Below are 21074 nucleotides of genomic sequence, written 5' to 3'. Positions count from 1 at the left end.
TGTTAAATTAGAAAAACGTGAACAGAAAGCAAGATGCCTTGTTCAACACGTGGTGCTCCAGTCTCTTCTCCGAGGAAGGGAAAAAGGAGGAAATGTGATAGGGGAACAAGAGGACCGTGCCAAGCCTCTTTGCCACCCCCAACCCCATCTTAAAGAGCTCGGCTCTTGTTTGTTTATAGTTACATACATGAGTGGGAGGGACCTATTATCCAATCACGCTTTCCCGTAGCCCTTGAGGACACTGAAGACTGGTTTTGGAATCTGCTTCCCAGAGGTGGACAGCTGAGTGTCTTCCTAGTTTTCCAAACTTGTGGATGGTCATTTCCCACTGTCCTCACCACTCTGTCTGTGACAGAGAGCTGGTCATCCTGTGAGGTTTTCTGCCTGTCAACACTTCACCACTCCCAGATCTTCAAGAAAACTTAAGTATGGTGGATTCTCTGCCTGAGTAAGGGAGTATGCTCATGTACATTGGGGTCACAAATTAGAAACAAATTTCAGTGAAATGAGCCTGACAAAACAATCATTTGGTACAGAAAAGCATCGGGCTCATGACAGTCAGTCCCTGCCCCTGCCTCTGTGTGTGTGTGTGTAAGTGTGTGTGCATGTGTGTGAGTATGTGTGAGCATGTGTGTGTGAGTATGTGCATGTGCCTGTGTGAGTGTGCACATGTGTGTGCATGTGTGTGAGTGTCTGAGAGTATGTGTGAGTGTGCATGTGTGTGCATGAGTGTATGTGCACGGGTATGTGCATGTGTATGTAAGTGTGTGTGTGTGTGTGTGAGAGAGAGAGAGAGAGAGAGGGAGAGAGAGAGAGAGAGTGTGTGTGTGTGTGTGTGTGTGTGTGTGTGTGTGTGTTTGGCATGTGGAGGCCAGATGATCCTCTTTAATTGCTTCACTGGTCAGGAAGCCCCAGAGGTGCTCATATCCCCACATGCTGAGCATTGGGGGTTAGGGATGCACCTAGCAGCACCACACCTGGCTTTTTGTGCGGTATTAAGGATGCAGAGGCAGGTCTCCACGCTTGCATGGTAAGCACGTTACCCCCCACCCTCTGCCTACATCGCCCTGGAGCCTTTCCCTGGAAATGTCAGTAAGCATGCGAAGTGTAAAGGTTTCGCTTTTGTTTTTTTAATGGAACTATTTTGGAGGATTTTTAGTATCCAAATTTAGTTTCATATATATTCATTTTGATTTGGAGTATAAAATATAATCTGGTCAATCCTTTCCCATTTCTGAACTGTTCCTTGATTGTTACCCGAGGATCAGGGGCAAAATGAAGACGGTCCTGTGGCTGATACTGTCGGTGCTCAAACAAGACAATAAATGCTGGGGTGTCAGCACAGGGTCCCTCTTTTCTGGGGCTAGTTTGGTTAGAATTTATGTGCTTCTTTTAAGGTCATAAAGTGGCCTTGGGAGGCAGCCACTAGCCACATCAGACTACCCCAACTTTCCTGGAGCGACAGAACAAACACGCCCACACACTGGCACACACGGGTCTAAAGTGCACCCCCACATACTGGCACACACTGGTCTAAAGTGCAGGCCTTTTTATAGCAATGCAGAGGTGGGGATATTAAATTATTAGGCCACCTTTCTGCCAGGTTTTGACTGGTTTTGAATTTTGGGTTAAGAAGTAACCCCAGTCTCTGCCAAGCCCTGGGGCTGGCTGAAGGTTGCAAAGAAATAGCCCTACCCATGTTTTCTAAGGCTGTGCAGACACACTTCTGGGCAGGTAGGCAGGCAGGGTAGTGAGCAGGCGCAATGACCAGCCAAGAGGTAGGCAGCCAGGAAGCAGGAGAGCAGAGACACCCAAAGCCAAGGTCAGAAAGTCTCCCCGGGGCCAGAGGCCCCACTGTCCCCCTGCCCCCTGCCCCTCGGCTCGACTCAGCTCTCCTTTCTGGTGTCTGTCCCATCAAGCCCTCCTCCCTTTGAAGCGCTGGTCCTGGCAGGCAGTACACACTAATGGCTGTGTCTGACCATTCTCACTTGAAAAGGGGTTGGTGAGCCCTGGGTGTGTAGTTGAACTGGGAGCAAAGCGATGTTTGGGTCCGTGACTGCCTTTTCTCCAACAGCTAAGTTCAGTGGCACAGGGCTCAGAATTGGCCCGTTGGTAGATTTCTTTGTCTCCCTGTAGTGTTGTGTGTGTGTGTGTGTGTGTGCGCGCGCGCGTGTGTGACGTATGTTGCAGAGTGTGTATGTGTGTTATAGAGTGTGTGTGTGTTGTGATGTGTGTGCATGCATATTATTTGGGGGCATTTTGGACTTATATTTAGATTGAGTTTATATTTTGCCTCCTTTGGAGCATTTTTCCCCCAAAGCGTCAGTTGTTTGAGACCCCCTTCCTCTTGTGAAGTGCATGCAGCTCTGCCTCGGAGAAGAGCGATCTGAGGGAAGGCAGGACATGCACCCGTCTTTATCGCGAGCATTTTAAGGCTTTTGCCGCTTAAATCGATCTCAATTAACTTTGATTTCTTTCTTTAGAAAGCCATGTGTTGAGATTATCCTCTGCCAGATGTGGGAGGCTTTCCTCCCAGAGCGCACACGCGCACTTTGGCCTCATGTTAGCTGGGGCACTTTGGTCCTCCCCTCCAACCCTGCACCACATTTATTTTCCCAATGGCTTTGCTTGCAGGAATAATCTTACTTTATCTTGCCAAAAAAAAAAAAAAGAGCCCCAAAACAAAAAACCCTCACGTTACTATTTCTTTTGTTGCTATTGAAGACCTTTATTTTTTTAATACTTGACCTCTCATTTCTCCAGTCCCTTCTGTGTAGCCTGTTTTTGCCAGTTTCTGGTACAAATCACATGTTTATTCATGTACCTTCTCATCAGAGAGCCAAAGCTAACTGTGCACAGTATGCTAGTCTCCACAAGCCTTTGTGCCCAACACGGAGTGCGAGCAGCTGCCAGCCTTGCTCTCTGTTTTGCGTGTGTAAACCATCTTCATGGGCACAGGAAGGGGCCCCTCCCAGAGGAAAAGTTCAGGGTGCTTTAGCCCAGCTCCAGGGACCTGTCAGACCCCACGACTTTGAGATCAGAGTCCTTAAGTCCTACATCCACTGGGGCCAGGAAAGGCTGGCTTGTAACCGCGACTCCCTACCATCCGGGGCGCCACTGAGACACCGTCTTCAGGCCTGCACTTCACGGGCTGTGTGTGGATACAAATGTGTCGCATCATTAAGAAGCCCACCGCGTTGTGTGCTTACTTCCGGCACTCCGGCTGACGTAGTGCCTGTTTCTGTTTAAACTCCAGCCATGGTCTTTCCCAAAGTGTCACGGCGCCGTCACAGGCTGAAGCCAAGGCTGAGCTTTATGTACACACAGTCACCCGCTACCATGTCAAGAGGCAGGCAAGGAGTTCCTTACCCACTTTGTAGGCATTGGTCAGCAGTCAGTCAGAGGCCATGTACTTGGGAAACTGAATCTTGGTCCTCGGGTGATGAGACGGAGCAGTGAAACTCACGTGGACCGAGCCAGGGTGGAGGGTCTGTGCTTGTGGAATGGAGTGCTTCTGATATGTCTGGGCCTCATCTTCAGTAGGGTGCTGTGTAAAACCCTGCTCCTGTCGGGGAGCAGTTTTGCTCACTGTGAGGTCCATCTGAAGAATGAGACTAAGTGCCAATGTGAGCCCATTTCCAAGGGAGACAGAGAGTTGGTCATTTGTGTGTCCACACACAAGTGTACACCTTCACAAACAAACGGGTGTGACCACACACAAGTGTGCACCTTCACATACTCCCTGGCTTGCCTTGACCAGCTCAGCCCTGATGGTTCTAGGCCTTTCCTCAACTTCCCTGCTGGCTCCCAAGTTCAAGTTTAAAAACTGTGGACATCTCCCAGGGCTGGGGAGATGGCTAAGTGGGCAAAGTGCTAAGCATAGAAACATGAAGATGTGAGTTCAAATTTCCAGTGCCCGTGTAAAATCCAGGCATGATGGCACGCATCTACCATCTCTGCACTGAGGGGCAGAGGCAGGAACACTCCAACGTGCTTACACACTGGGAAATCAAGCTAACGAGTAGGTCCTGGGTTCAGGAGCCCCCAAAATAAGGTGAACAGTTTAGAAAAATGCCTTCCATCAGCCTATGTATGTATGTATGTGTATGCACAGATGTGAGCGTGTGAGTGAGTGCAGGCATGCATGTGTGTGCATGCATACATGCTCACACACACATGTTCACACTCTCTGGCCTTCTCACTAGTTGGTATGAGGATAGAGGATAGGGACACGTACAATGTGTCATTCAAGTAGCGAGACCTCACAGTCCCCTATGCCCCGGCTGATCTGCCCTTAGACTCTAAGCACAACGATGGGCTTGCCACTTGCTTAAGCACAGAAAAATGTCCCGTCCCCATCAGGACTATTTTCTATTTTCTTCTCACAAAATAATGAAAACATCAGAGATGGACAGAGTGCATGAGCTAGCATTTTACTGGCCCAGACCTTTTAAACGTCCTGGTATTTGAAGGCATCTGGGTAGTTCACAGCTTTTTTTTTTTTTTTTTTTTTTTTTTGCTTCATTTAACACCCAGATGTTCACCATCATGGAAGTGTTGTTTGAAACCCTATTCGGCTAATGACGGAGGGTGGAAAAAGCCGTGTCTTTGTCTGGCTATCCTTTGGTGTCACATCCCCCTTCACTCTTCCCAGGGCTTCTACCTCGGAGTCTCTGGGAACACGGGGGTTCCACCAGATGCCTAGGTGTCTGCCTTCACGCTTCTTTTTCTAATCTCTGTGACCATTCTGCGCCCTGTCTGCTTGAATTATAGATTGCATTTGTCAAATAATGACACATACAATTGGATGTTTTCTGAGACCTTTGAAATTCAACTTCCCTCTTGTTGAGATGAAAGTGGGTACTGTCTGCTCGGCACAGTCCGGGCTAGGGTGCTTGAGACCCTCAGGTAAGCACGTCTAGGCTGGGCAGCTCCAACCTTTGCGGTGTGCAGTGCAGAAACAAAAGCCATTCTGTTCTATGTTTTCTTGTGGAAGGCAGAAAGGCAAGCCTTTGAAGCTATGTAAACTCTGGTCCCCTGAATGTTGGAAATGACCCTGAGACACCACTGCCCTCTGGGATGTCCTGAACCTGTTTCTTCACCATCCAGGAGGCCTTATCAGTTGTGAGCGAGGACCAGTCACTATTTGAGTGTGCCTACGGAACGCCACACCTGGCTAAGACAGAGATGACTGCGTCCTCTTCCAGTGACTATGGCCAGACATCCAAGATGAGTCCTCGAGTCCCACAGCAGGACTGGCTGTCTCAACCCCCAGCCAGGGTCACCATCAAGATGGAATGCAACCCTAGCCAGGTGAACGGTTCCAGGTAAGCGATGCTGGCCCTGCCTCTCCCAAACCCTCGATTCTTCCGGTCTGCTGAGAAGTGTAGCTGCTTCCCTCTGCCTTGGGATTCTCAGAGAGTGAGGCCGCTAACTGCTAACAAGGGCACTTCTAAGAAAATGTACTCTCTAGTGGTTTGGGCTGAGGACAGAGGCTGCAAATCCAGTAGTGTATTTACCAAGAATTGTCTTTGAAGACCCACTGCTCCTCAATTCTGTTTCCCAGGTGTGAGCACTGGGTGGGAGAGTTCATTTCTGAGGTTTCTATGGAGACACAGTGTCAGCTAGTGGCCAAGCAGCAGAGCGTCTGCCCAAGCCGCTCGACTCTGCTTGTGGGTCCCCCCTTGTACGCTGTGCAGCCTCAGCATGCTCTCGCTGCCCTTGCCCTCCCCTTGTAATGCATGCTGCTCTGGTCTCAACTCAAGTTTCTCAAGTCTCCTGTAGCAGCTGCTTCTTGAGTTTGCCATGGGAATGTGGCCAGCAGTCGGAGTGTTTGTCAAATCATCCCTAGCAAGCCACAGCACTTCATTACACAGAAGTGTCAACAGCAGCACAAGGGCTAGGGAGATGCTCGGTGCTTGAAGTGTTGGCCACATGTGCTGAGGACCTGAGTTCGAATCCCCAGCACCTACGTAAAGCTAGGGATAGTGGCACACATCTGTAATAGCATTACCCCTGCCACAGGATGGGAGGCAGACGCTCAGAAGCTCGTGGGCCTGCTAATCTCACATTAACACTGTCAGACTACAAGAAGTTAGCTATAAGGTGAACATTGACTGTCAAAGTTGTCCTCAGATATGTGTGTAGCATAACACAGAGAGAGGAGGGGGTGGTGTTGCGGGGGGGGGGGGTGTTAGCATTAACTTCTATTATACTTCCCCATATACACCCAGGGGAATGAATGTAAAATCCTGTGAAAAATACAGGATGGTTTCATTTAAATCTCCTACAACCTCCCATTTGTACACAAAGATCCAAAGAGCAGTTTCCATTTTCTTGTCCTTCATGAATACAAAGCCCCTTTGTACCTAGTAGATCACTGATTCCCTGGTCAGCATGGGGTGGGGGGTGGGGGGGAGCCCTGCTCCCATCTGATGGGTGAGGAAACCGCTGAGAACGCACTGGCTGGCTAGCCCAGACACCACTTAAAAGGACTCAAGAGTTTGGACAGAAACCAAGAGTGCTGGGCTTGACACCCAGAACACTTTTCACCCTCCGGCTATGAGAGGGCCTCTTTGTTATATGCGTGTCTCCATGCTAAGTATGTTTAAAGTGTTGTGTTTCCTAAGCGCTGGAAATCATTGCGTCAGCTGCCAGTGCGGTGTTAACACAGGTGTCAATCATAGACCTTCCAAGGAAACGTTAGCAGCATGGCTGCTGGGCTGCGTGGGGGGCTGCGGGTGGGTAGGTGGTGCTGAACTGGCCCGCACTGACGAGGCGGCTGTTTCTGTGTCTCTGGCTTTAATCCCACCTTGATGTTTTTCTGAGTCCCACTACATAGCTCAGGCTGGCCTTGAATTCAGGATCTTTCAGTTTCTGCCTTCCAAGTACTGTACTGAGAATGTGGGGGTGTGCTACCACACCAAGACATGCTGGAGTGGAAGCTGGGGCTGGAAATGCCCATAGTCCACCGAGGGCCTCAGGACTTAGAAGCTGAGAGCTGAACATGGTTTGCCAGCAGATGAGGGAAACAAGAGGGCCGAGCGATCGTCTGTGTTGATCCCCTGCACCCTCCAGGTCTGCCAAGGGTGGGCTCATCTCCTGCTCCAGGCCCAGTGGCTTCTCCTGTCTATGGCCTGGGCTTTCGTGGAGTAGCTCTTCCTGCAGTGAGATGCCCTTTGAAGCCAAGTTTAAAAGCTGGACCCCGGCTATGGCATGTGGCCTAGGGCCTGCAGGGCCTCTGTCACTGTTTAAGTGGCTTTGTGAGGGGAGTGCATTTTGCAACCTTGTTCTCGCCAGAGTAAGAATCCAATTCTGTCCCCATGGGGCAGAACTCTTGGCTGTGGCTTTCTTTGTCCATCTCTGTCTGTCTGTCCATCCATCTCTGCATAGGAACCAGCGGAGGAGGGAGAGGAGAAGAGGAGGGAGGAGAGATGGACAGTGTGCTGGAACCCAGGCCCACCATGCTAACAAGCTTCCAGAATAAAACACAAGTGACAGGGTGCACACTGCTGCCATTCGCATCGTTCCTATAAAACACAGGAAACGGACAGCAGAGAGAAAGGAGCTGCTGATGTGGAAGCCAGAGGCTGTCTTTGTGGGGTTGGCTTGGCAGTGCAGGATTCTTGAAGACAGAAGCTAATTTCAGGTTGTCCTGTAGACACTGGCTATCGCTTCCCATCTTCAGAGTCCAGCGATAATCCTGTCTCGCCCCTTTCTTCACTCAGACCTCCCTCACAGGAAACCCCCTGGGGCTTGTACAATGGAGGGCTGGCAGCGTACAAAACTGAAACCAGCTGCTAGCACCATACACAAAGGGTCCCCTGAGGCACCAGCCACTCCCAGCTGCCAGCATTCCACAACTCCATTTGTGCGGTATCCGTGGCTCACCTAGGCTAGCCGCACAGGCCAGGGATCCTGTTCCCTAAGGCATGGCCACCCGAACTGCTTTCTGTTGCCAGGTGGTGGGGCTCGGCCTAGCAGGCTGCGTCCCCAGTTCTGTGCTCCCCTGGTCCAGGCACCCAGATCAAACAGCTGCCCTGGGCAGTGCCTTTGCCTTCCACCCACGATGACAATTCTTCTGCTTTTATTTTAAATTCCTATGCAGATGTATACTGTGTAGTGAGCACATGCCCCAGGGACCCCTCACTCCTTTGCTTGGCCCTCCCCTCTCTTTTGCCAATCTAGACATTTATACTAATAGTCTCATGTCCATGAATTCATACATGATTTATAACATGGTTTATATACATGATGAATGTAAAATCTATACACAGATGACAGAAAATGTGAAATTTGTCTTTCTGAGACAGACTTAATTCGCTTAATATGATTACTCCCAATTGTCGTATTTTCCTACAAACTATATAATTTTGCTCTTTTATGGCTCAAAAAATATTCCATGTGTTTACACACCATCTTTCCTTGATGGCCTGCCTAAGAACCTGTAGCCACTGGCACTTTATGAGCTGGGGTCCCAAGGTGAGTACCCTACTCCCAGGCCTGTCCCCAAACTTCTTGGAGCCGTGAACTCATCGATTCTGTCAGATGAGGGCCTCCTTGGGGTAGTGTTTCTTAAAGTGAAGTCCCGGGCTTGAACCTGGGGACAAGAGCTCAGTCTACACAGACCGCCCAGCTGTGGAATCACAAGAGACATGGGCTAAGTCCACAGGACAGTTGTAAAGAGCACCGGAGGGCACTCTCATAATCTGATGGCCTAGAAGCACCACTTTGGGCCACCACTGGGGGGGGGGGGGGTTAGAAATAAGAGGCCAGGATCTGTGTGCATTGCCAGTGAGCGGGGTCACCCCAGCAGGTAGGAGAAGCTGTGCTTGAGGGGCCTGTCCATCCCCAGGGGCAGCTTCTCCTGTAACTCACTTCAAGGACCCTGTGCCTGATGGTGTCTGAGAGAGAGGTGAGAAAGATATTCCCTGGGCCTTGTCTTGTGGTACAGCCTGGGTAGAGACATCACATGGGACCTGCCTCACTCTAGCCTGCGGTGGGATAGCAAGGTGCTTTTGATGTATTATTTTAAATTACTCATTTATTTGACTTGATCTAGGCTGGTGTGTATCCGAGGGCTAGCCTTGAACATGTGATGTAGCTAAGGATGGCCCTGTACTCTTGATAAACCTGCTTGCACCTTTGAAGTGGCGGGGATTGCAGGAAGTGCCACCGCACCTGACATATGTACTACTGGGTGCTGAGCCTCGCACCTCATGCGTGTTAGGCAAGCATGCTACAACTGAGCTAACCCGCCCCACCCTGTGATGCTTCGTGAAATGTGATGAAGGTCATCAAAATCAGAGTGAGTCACTTGGTTGACCCTTTGACCTCAGACATGAGGGCTATATGCAGAGTCAGTCTTTCAGCTGAGTTTATTAAGCACCTACTGTATGTAGTCACTGTTCTAATGTGGCAATTACATCCTTTGCTGGGGGCTGGAGAGATGGCTCAGTGGTTAAGAACATTGCCTGCTCTTCTAAAGGACCTGGGTTCAATTCCCAGCACCCACATAGCAGCTCACAACTGTCTGTAACTCCAAGATCTCACATTCTCACACCAACGCACACAAATTAAAGTTAAATAAAATGCTTTAAAAAAAAAAATCCTTTGCTGATGACTTTCTAAGGGAGGAAGGCAGCCATGAGATCAGTCAACTTGTTAAAATACCCAGCAGGCAAGGTCAGCGGAAGTGCTAAGGAGGAGAAGGCGGCAGTTCCAGGCAAGGTGGCTCAACAGGTCACCTCCTAGAAAGTGACATTTGGTTAAAGGCCCAATGACATTCTCTGTTGGTTACACAGTGGAAGACTATCCTAGTCAAGGGAACGCCCTGTGCAAATGATCAGCCTGAATTACCTGGGACCAGGAGAAGGCTATCTGTCCTACCTGACATGTAGTGACCAGGAGGAGAAGTCCCCAAGGCCGTGAGTCAGCAGAGAGCGCTGTAAGGGACATTGGCTTTACTGCAGAGCCAGCCAGGGCATTTGCAAGGGAAGGGGAGCTGTGAGTTTACCCAGACTCCTGTGCTGAGGCTGTGAGCTCTTGGGGGACACGGGGGTGTGTTGTTCTGGGGCTGTGCAGAGGAGTGGAGTGAGGAAGGCAGGGGGAGGCATTGCAGGCTGTGCGTTCACAGAGCTGGTGTGCTCTGCTACCCGGCTGAACAGCATGAGGAAGGAAGGAAGCGAGGACAGGATAGAGATTGTAAGGGAAACACACAGTGGACAAGTCAGAGCCGGGAAGCAACTTTGGCTCACAGCCCAGGCTCTTCGGTGACAGCCTTTACACTGGGACTTGGCTCCAACAAAGGCCAGGCAAAATGGCAGGCTCTCTGGCCTCCATTGGTGAAACAAGTGTCCCTCATTCCACCAGTGGGTCCCAGCAGAGGGATTTTTGCTTCTAGGTGGAGACTGGAAATGTCTGAAAGACACACGTGTGTGTGTGTGTGTGTGTGTGTGTGTGTGTGTGTGTGTGTGTGTGTGTGTGTGTTAACTGAGGGTTTCCTAGGTTTCTGGGAGTGGAGGCCAGTGGATACTGGTGTCATCCAGTACAGCACAGGATGGCGTGGGCCCCTCCCCACATCTCCTGACTCCATGTGCTCACAGGCTGTAAGTGGGACCCTGACTCCCCAGCGGGTCAGCCTCATTGATTGTGCTCAATGCCAGGAAGATGGAGCCACAGGAACACGTGGCCTGTCAAGGGGAACGAACAAGCATAGCTCAGTGGATTTCATTGGTAGAATGCTTGTCTCCCATGGACACAGCCCTGGGAGTCACCCCTAGAGCTGCATGCATGGTAGGTCCTGCCTGTAATCACAGCTCTCCTCAGGCAAAGGTGGTTGGATCAGGAGTTCAAGGCCAACCTTAGCTACATGGTGGATTCGAGACCCACCTGGGCTACAGGAGACCCTGCGTCAAACATAGAATTAGCGACAACGACGATGACGATGACAACAACGACGAAACATATCTCTAGAGATTGGCAGCAGGTACTCTAGACACAGAGAACACACAGGACCCGTGATGACAGAGCTAAGGATGGACTGGATCTGCTCCGGGGCCTGGAGGACGTAGCCGGAGAGAGCTACCATTGGTCAACATTTCCGCAATGCACTGTGATGACTTATAGAGTATTTTAGGATAAAGGATGCCCAGTATCCTCAGAGTACAAGATGGCGTGATTGCAATTAGACTCGTTTTGTTTCTGAGGAAGGCAGGTGTATACCCAGCTCAGCCCCCTGCTGTAGGCAGCTCATCCCCAGACCCACACCCCACTCCATTCCCTCAGGGCCTTCCCTCTTAGGTGGATGCTTTCCTTGCTGGCAGGGACAGCAAGGTCTCCAGGGAGTTGTGTGTGCTCCTGCCTCTCTCTGACACTTCATGTCTGTGTTGCGGGTTTTAATGTTTTGATCTGATCTGACCAGAGCTGCTGTTTTTACCTGTGTTCGTCTTTGCATCGATCCACTGCATCTCCCATGGGGAGTCTTAAGTGTGACAAGGAGCCTTCCTGTGGACCCTTTACAGTGGCCTTCCATGACTGCTCACTGCCCTGGACATACAACTTTAACAGTCTGTGTCAGGTGCCCACTCTTCACGGTTTCTTTTTGTCACTGTGTCAGAAGTGGTGCTTTGTGTGTCTGCTGCAAACCCTGACTTCCTAACAAGTTTTTAATGCCCAGAGTACTCTTTTTTTTTTTTTTTTTTTTTTTTTTTTTTTAATGTGCCACTAACTCATGTTGAGTATTTGAAGCTATTCACAGGCCTGGCTTTCCTTCCAGCTCAGGTTTGCTATACATATGCTTTCTTGTACTTAGGGAGCTTTAGGCATTATTTGGGGGTAGTGACACTCCCTGGACTAATTGCATTTGCTCCTTTCTGCCTCAGGGCTCTGACTTGAGTTGGCAAGCAAGTTGCCTCCTAATTAAGCTGGGCCGCCCTCCAGGCTGCAGCTGGCACAGCACTCGGAGACTTTCAAATGAGTGGTTTTTCCTAACAGTAATGGTGAGTGTCTTAGTCAGCTTGGGTTTCTATGACAAAAATACCCAAAGTTGGGTGCCTTATAAGTAACAGAAGTGTATTCCTTGTATCCCCAAAGGTCAAGAAACCCAACATCGGGGTACCAGCTGCTTTGGTGTCCGGTGCACACCTGCTTCCCGTTCAGTGAGGGTAGCGAGCTCCCTGCCGCATGCTTGCCTGGCAGAAGGGCAAACTCTCTGTCTCCTCTGTCTCCTCTGCCTCTCTGCTGTTTGCAGTCTGTGAGCACCACAGATTGATGCCAGGGTCTTCCTCCTCAAGTGTCTTCTCTTCAACTTTACGTACTAAGGCTGGCCTCTCACTGACCCCCGAACTTTCCAACTAGCTCACCCAGCTATCTGACCTACCTGGGGAACCCCCTGTCTCTGCCCCACGTGCCCGCCCCCCCACTCCCCCCAAGCTCTGGGATTGCAGGTAGGTGGCCACACCCACTCAGGTTCTGGGATCAGAACTCTAGCACCATAAGCATTTTATCTGCTGAGCCCTGGACTTTTCTTATATGAAGTCACAATCCCCTTCTGAGGTGATGGCTCCATTCTTACACCCCAGCACCCTCTCTAAGTTCACCTAACTTCATCACACTGGGTCTCTACCTACGAATCCAGCGAGCCTCCACCCACGCCCGCCACACTGAGGCCTGCTGCACTGGCTCCTTCTACGTTCATGGACCCCCATGTCCTGGTGAGGTCAGCTCACCATGCCACAAAGGTGGGTGCGCAGAGGACTAAGTTGGGAAGGGACGCAGAGACCCTGCTGTTTCCTGTTTCCCTCCCTCCCTTCTCCTCAGTGCCCTGCCATCCTTACTCCCTTAGAAGGTCAAGATCATGGACACCATTTTGTAAAAGAGGAGACACAAGGCTGTGTTCCTCCCCAGGGCTGAGCTGCTGCTGCTGGGGAGAAGGGCCTTGCTTTGGCATTTGTCTCGAAGGTGGAGTCTTTTCCAGTCATCAGAATTTACATAATTTTAAAACACAAATATTCAAAGGGTAGGGGTGGGGGAGGGAGTAGAGGCAGGGGAGGGGGTGGGGAGGGAGTTGGGGGAAGGGTCAGTAAAACTGCTTCCTTTGAAAGCATGTGGACCTGAGTTTGGGTCTTCAGCATCCATGTCAAAGCTGGGCATGGCAGCACATCTCTAATCTCATGCCTGGGGCGGGGCAGAGGCAGGGAGACCCTGCCTGGGTCTCCATGGCAAAGCAGCCTGACCTATCTGCCCGTCCTAACAAGAGGCCCCTGTCTCACAAAACAAGATGGAAGTAGAATGAGAAGTGACACTCGGCTTCCACATGCATGCAAACACATGTACACGGCATCACACACATACAAACACAGCCACACCGTATGTACACTGCGTGCGCACGCGCGCGCGCACACACACACACACACACACACACACACACACACACACAGAGCGTCCCTTAGAGCCCCCAGAATGATGACTTAGTGATTTCTTTCCTTTCTGGGAGAATGTCTTTCAAACAAAGCAAAAGGAACGCGCTCATGGTGGAGACGTCTGGTCTTCACTGTGGAACTCTCAGAGTCATATTCTGCAGAACATTCTAATCCCACATGACAACCCCTCCACAAAGTGGGGGATTCCCTCTAGTTTAAAGACCCAAACGAGGCGCCGTCTTGCTGATAACCATTTTCAGCTATAAATAGAGGCAGGTATTTAAATAATTAAACTCGTGGGGGAGGGGGCGATGTCAAGCCCCTTTTGGGAGACAAAGAACTAACTGTTGTGTTTAATTAGTTTTGCCCTCAACTGCTGCTTGAGTCAGGGTTGTTCAGAGGAGGCAGAGGCTCCAGGTGTAGGGAATATTTAGCTGGAGCAAAAATAACACGCAGCTGAGAAGACAGACATGTATGGTTCGGTCTGAGCCTGGAGTCGCACATGAGTCACACCAAGCCCCACCCGCTGCTCAGGCCGTGGGGTCTGAAGCGAGCTTTTCCACTGCATCTGATTCAGAAATAAAACAGACCCACAAATTACCCCGGAGCTGGCCAGACAATCCATTCCTTGTCTGGGGCCCTAAAAATACCTTTTGTGGGGACTTGCTTCCATTCACACTGCGAACCCTGGGTAGGGCAGTTGGGCTGATTTACACTAGGTGGGGGCTGTGAGGGGGTTACACTGAGTAACAGTCCGGGGGACCCTGAGTGCTCACCCCCGTTACAGTCCAGGGGGACCCTGAGAGCTCACCCCAGTTACAATTCAGGGGGACCCTGAGAGCTCACCCCCAGTTATAGTCCAGGGGACCCTGAGAGCTCACCCCAGTTACAGTCCAGGGGGACCCTGAGAAATCACCCCCATTATAGTCCAGGGGGATCCTGAGAGCTCACCCCTAGTTACAGTCCAGGGAATGTTGAGAGCTCACCTACAGTCATAGTCCAGGGGGACCCTGAGAGCTCACCCCCAGTTATAGTCCAGAGGGACCCTGAGAGCTCACCCCCAGTTACAGTCCAGGGGTACCCCAAGAGCTCACCCCCAGTTACAGTCCAGGGGGACCCTGAGAGCTCACCCCTAGTTATAGTCCAGGGGGACCCTGAGAGCTTACCCCTAGTTACAGTCCAGGGAATGTTGAGAGCTCACCTACAGTTACAGTCTAGGAGACCCCAAGAGCTCACCCCCAGTTACAGTCCAGGGGGACCCTGAGAGTTCACCCCCAGTTATAGTCCAGGGGGACTGTGAGAGCTCACCCCCAGTTACAGTCCAGGGGGACCCTGAGAGCTCACCCCTAGTTACAGTCCAGGGGGACCCCGAGAGCTCACTCCCAGTTATAGTCCAGGGGGACCCCAAGAGCTCACCCCCAGTTACAGTCCAGGGGGGGTGGGATGGAAAGCTCTCCCCCAGTTACAGCCCTGTGTGGAGTGAGGGTGGGAGGGAGTGTCCACTCATGGAGATTACCTTGTCTCCTTGGAGGAAGTTGAAAATCCAGCCTTTCTGTACCTCCACAAGTCTCTATTAACATGTGTGGGTTCTGAGTATCAAACCCCGGTTCTTGTGAGTACTTTACCACCTGAACCATCTCCCCAGCCCGCCAGTGCTGTGTTCTCCATATCACAGGATCCTAACAGTGCCAATAGTGCTTAAGGACCATGGCAATCTAATAAGCAGGTGCATGCAGGAGGCTGCATGCTGGAAAACTGAAGAACCAGGTGCCAGCAACACACATACACATACATGCACACACACACACCTCCTCATGCTAGTGTGTTAATTTTTACAGTGTTTCACAGTTTGTGCCATTACTTCATATGTTTCGTCCAAGAGATTTGTCACCAAAGCTTCAAGATGACATTCAGTCCTTTCTAGAAAGGAGGGTGACTCAATGGACGGAAACCAGGGTCATGGTCAGTTTTCTGGTTCTAAGATGAGGTCTCATAACTTGCCACAGTTGTAAGGGAAGGGCCCTGGGGTTCACCTGAAGAGATCTGCTCAGAAATGGACTCACCAGTCATCCATCTATTTCAAAGGCAGGGAGAAGACACGATTCTACAGGTGGGGACTCTAGAAGTGAGTTTGGAGGTGACTCGGCGGGGGCTGGGTGCATGCAGAAGCTAGGCGGCAGCCTTGAGCGTCATTCCTCAGGCACCAATCACCTGATCTGCCATGTGAGACGGGGCATCTCACTGGCCTGGGTCTCACCCATGAGACCAGCGAGTGCCAGGGAGTCCTCCCCTCTCTGCCCCTCCTGTGCTGGTGCTCTGCTTAGGCTCTGAGGATCCAGCTCAGCTTCCTCTTCCTTGCAAGGCCAGCGCTTTAGCGGCTGAGCAGACTCCTCAGGCCTAGTGTGCAGTCATTCTGGCAGATAAATTAAAGTAAGGGGCCCTCACCATGTCAATCTGGCCCCAGGAGGGCAGGGACACTGGTGTCCCCCAGCATCGGAGGGGGGCACCTGATATAGAGGGCTGCATGCACATCTGGGTGAAGAAAGGAGGGGCTCGCCAGCCTCTGCTTACTGAGAGTGCTGAGGACTGCGTGCTTGTCCAGTGGCTTAAGGACTAGGGTGGGTTGGACCTGGCCTACTTGGCTTTGTCTTTGGGAAGGAGACCCCTGTGGTAGCAGCAAGGACATTTTTGACAGCACAGCTGTGGGGACAAAGAACAAAGCTATGGGGAATTCCATTCTGTGCAGGGGAGCTCGAGAGAGCTAGGTGAAGGAGTGCGGGCCTTGACAGATCTGGTCACTTGTCACACCCAGGCCCACCTTGGCTGACCTTGGACATTGTATAGGGCCCAGCATCTCCTCTAGGGTGAAGGTGGCTAGAGAGCTCAGGTTTGTGCACGATGACACTCCTGGATGAAGGGCGGCCACTCACGTTCACAGGGGTGGTGGCTGGTAACACAGCATGCATGGAGGCCACACTTGTCAGGTGATGGCCGTGCCTCTCCATTTCACTGCGGGCTTGTTCTGTGATGGAATCTGCCCTGTTGGAAGTAGACCCCATGTGAGAAGACAGATTGCATATGCCAAGTTTATTTTGCTTTTCAAAGACCAAAAGGACCTCATTTTATATTTCTCAGTATGTTTTTCCAGGCTTATTACCTCTTCTTTAAAAAAAAAAAAAAAAAAAGGTATATATGGAAACAACTGAAAGAGGCTTTCTTCTTGGCCTATGCTCCACTCACTCTTAAAAATGCAGCCAACAGCTCCCAGCAGCCTGCTGTCTGTCCTGGTCCCTGACCATATATCTCTTCACGGGCTGGTGACCTGAGTCAGGGTCGCTCCCATTCAGCTTGGCCTGAAGCTTGCTGCCCTGACTTCCTTTCATGCTCACATGCATCCATCCATCCTGTCTGTGGAGCATGCACCCTGCAGGGCTGTTCCTGAACATTCTATGGAATAACATGTGGCATGCAGCTTCAGAGTAACGCGACTCTTTCCGGTCAACCTTGCAGATCACACGTAGGTCCACACAGGCACTGGCTTTGTAGAGCTTTCTCAGGGACTCTGCCTCACTCCCACATGGGCGCCCCTACCCAGTCAACAAAACAATGTGTCCTCACCAGCCTGCTCCACTCCGAGGAGAAGAGGTTTTGAAAAATATTCAATGCCAAAGAAAGAGAGTCATCTGAGAGTCCAGCCGATGGTGTCTCATATGTGTGGAGGTACCAGCAAAGTTGCTGTGTGAGCTCGGGAGAGCTTGGATCCAGGGCTTCAAACACTAGGCTCCCGCGCCACTTCTACCAGGACCGGCCTTGTAGCTTTGGGCAGGTCATCCAGTGTCACCATGCTTACTTAATCTGTGGCTCTTCTGTGTTCTAGCTCGGTCCCTCGGCACTTGGGACAGGATACACTCACCTGGAGAGCTGTGAGACTTTGTTTTTCAACATTTAATTTTTAATTTGTGTGTATGTGTGTCTGTATAGGTGTGTATGTGTGTGTATAACTGTGTATATGTGTCTGTATGTGTGTCTGTATGTGTGTGGTGTCTGTCTATGTGTGTATATGTGTATGGTGTGTGTGTGTGTGTGTGTGTGTGTGTGTGTGTGTGTGTGTGTATGTGTGTGCCCATGGAGGCCAGAAGAGGGTGTGAGACCCCAGGAGTTACACATGGCTATGATCTGCCTCATGTGCATGCAAAAAAAAAAAAAAAAAAGAGCTTGAGTCCTGTGGAAGAGCAGCCAGGGTTCCTACCCTGTGAGCCATCTCTCATCTCTCCAGCCTCGGTGGGATGTTTAAAGGAATACTTTCCTGTTTCTCGTCCTGATAAGGGTTCTTTTTCTTAAACAAAGTAATACCTGAATGGATGACTTTGAAATAGATTTTCTTTCGTCTGGTCCTGGTTTGTATGTGCATCTATGTTGCCCACGGGCTGTGCCATGGAGAGACTAGACCCCTAGGCTAGAGCAGCATGCCAGGGCTACAGTGCAGACTTTAAGCTACATAACACATGGCCTGGAAAGTTCTGGTCTTCCTCAAATTAAGATTTTTTTATTTTATTTTATTTTATTTTTTTGTCTTTCAAAGTAGAGTCTCTTCATCCTGTGCAGGCGTTCTCTGCAGGGGAAGAGGAGTGATGGAGTCCAGGCCACTCGGCCTTACATTCTAACCTGTCTCTTCAGGGCGTCTTTATCTCTCCACCCCATCTTATTTTATGTGGGTAGGTGTTCTGCACTGTGTGTGTGTTTGTGCACTGCTTGTGTGCCCAGCACCTAAGGAAGCTCGTGGTCATAGATCCCCAGGGCTGGAGTTACAGATGGCCGTGAGAAGCTGCCGCGTATATGGGGATTGACCCGGGGTCCTGTGGAAGAGCAGCCAGTGTTCTTAACCCTTCTAGCCTGTCTTAGCTTTTGTGCGCTTCCACCACCTTAGGATGCAGATGAACTCTGCTGAGCTGTTGTGAGAACTTTTTCCCACGAGGCAGGGCCCCACGCGTGTCGGTGGCAAGTCTTCCCTATGACAAGTTTGTAAGGGCTACAGAAGACAAGATGATAGCGAGAGCAGATCAGCTCCACCTGCTCAGTGCCGAGAAGCTGCTTCAGGGGACGCAGACGGGCGTCTCCTACGGAGTGAAGAGTTGCCTGAGCTATTGAAAAAATCGTAGTGGTCAATGTCAGGGCTTTATCCTGTTGTCCTCTGTCAAGGACTAACTGTCCTGTTACTTTTTGTTCTAGCAATGTCAGTTTGGGGGAGGGGTCTGATGGTTTCCTATGGTGGAGGGTAGGATTAGAAGCTCATTAACACAAATTATGCCTACAGGTTATGAAATGAAAACAAAATAACTTTGCTGGAGGCTGCCCATGCTTTGTTTGTTTGCTTGCTTGTTTAGAGACAGAGTTTCACTACATAGCCCAGGCTGGCCACAAACTCACTCTATTATAGCCCAGGCTGGCCTCAAACTTGTGATCCTTCTCTTTGAACCTCTCCCACCCCTTGCTTTGACTCTGTTTTAAACAGTCATATGTAGTTTGGGTGCACTCTGGCAAAATGCAACATGACAGCCCATTATATCCTGATTTGGTAAGGGGGTGTACTTCATTTCATAAAAAAGCTCCCACAATCCATGTCTGAAGTTCTTGACCTCAAATAGGAAAGTTGAACTGTCAATGATTAAATGTGGAAAGAGGGTGTGGCTCAGTGGGTGACGCGCTTGCTGCACAAATGTGAAGATCTGAGTTCAGATTCCCAGGACCCATGCAACGCCAGGAGGGGCAGCGAGTGTGTCCTAAACCAATGTGGAAGGACAAAATGTGAGAGTCCTAAGAAACTGCAGGGCCAGCTAGCATGGTGCACTCGAGGGTAAAGTCCAGGAGAGGCTATTTTATAAGGAAGTAGGTGAGGACCAGCACAGAGGGGGGTCGGGCCGCCTGCAGGGAGGGCAATCATAGGGCGACACACACACCAACACACACCACACCATACACACACACACACACCAGACACACACACACCACACACACACACACCATACACACACACACACCACACACACACACACACCATACACACACACACCATACACACACACACACCACACACACACACACCATACACACACACACCATACACACACACACCATACACACACACACCATACACACACACACACACACACACACCAAACACACACACACACAAACACACACACACCAGACACACCACCAACACACACCACCACACACACACCACACACACCACACACACACCACACACACACACACACACACACAACACCACACACCATACACCACACACCATACACACACACACCATACACACACACACACCATACACACACACACACCATACACACACACACACACCACACACACACACCCACCCACACCACACCAACACACACACACACAACACACAACACACACACACACCAGACACACACACACACACCACAACACACACCACACACACACCAACACACACACACACACACACACCATACACACACACACCAGACACACACACCACACACACACACACCATACACACACACCATACAACACAACACCAAACACAACACCATACACACACACACACCATACACCACACACACACCCACACACACACACCACACACACACACACACACACACACACACACCAACACACACACACCATACACACACACACACCAACACACACACACACCCATCACACCACACCAACACCACACCACCACACACACACACACACCATATACACAACACACCATACACACACACACCAACACACACACCACACACACACACACCATACACACACCACCCACACACACACACCAACACCACACACCACCCACAACAACACCACCCATACACACACACACACACCATACACACACACACCATACACACACACACCATACACACACACCATACACACACACACACCATACACACACACCACACACACACACACACCATACACACACACACACCATACACACACACACCATACACACACACACCATACACACACACCATACACACACACACCATACACACACACACACCACACACACACACACCACACACACACACACCATACACACACACACCATACACACACACACACCATACACATATACACACATAGACAGACACCACACACATAAAGACACACACATAGACACAGTTACATACACACGTGCACATACACACACACCACACACATGGATACCACACGAACACATAGAGACACACAGAGGCACACACACATACCACATAGAGAGAGAGACACACACCCCATACATATATACACACACATAGACAGATAGCACACACACACAGAGACACACTCACAGGCACACACATATACAAAGTTACACATTCATACACACATATACACACACGCATACACACATAGACACATACATACACACACCACACCACACACACACACACGCGCACACACACACATGAGCGCACACACACACACGCACACACACACATGAGCGCACACACACACACACACACACACACCACTTGGCCCACATACCTCATCATTAAGCCCCCAATGCCTCATCTCTCTGGTGATTGATTCCTTGGCAGGGTAAGAGGGAACTGTTAGTGCCTGGCATAC

The 21074-nt window shown here is 50.5% G+C and overlaps 1 protein-coding gene across 1 annotated transcript in view; it reads left to right on the top strand.

Annotated features, from left to right (window-relative positions):
• The window catches only part of Erg (ETS transcription factor ERG), a 99814-nt gene that overhangs the window by 45010 nt on the left and 33730 nt on the right, over positions 1-21074 (top strand). The window contains exon 2 of the mRNA XM_051150298.1: positions 5110-5327. Coding sequence (XP_051006255.1) covers positions 5110-5327 — 218 coding nt within the window. The remainder of the gene's footprint in view (positions 1-5109; positions 5328-21074) is intronic.

Source organism: Acomys russatus, chromosome 8 (genome assembly GCF_903995435.1).
Source record: "Acomys russatus chromosome 8, mAcoRus1.1, whole genome shotgun sequence".
In the NCBI taxonomy this organism is placed as follows: domain Eukaryota; kingdom Metazoa; phylum Chordata; class Mammalia; order Rodentia; family Muridae; genus Acomys; species Acomys russatus.
Note: the sequence above shows the minus strand (reverse complement) of the source record. Positions and strands in the feature narration are given on the sequence as shown.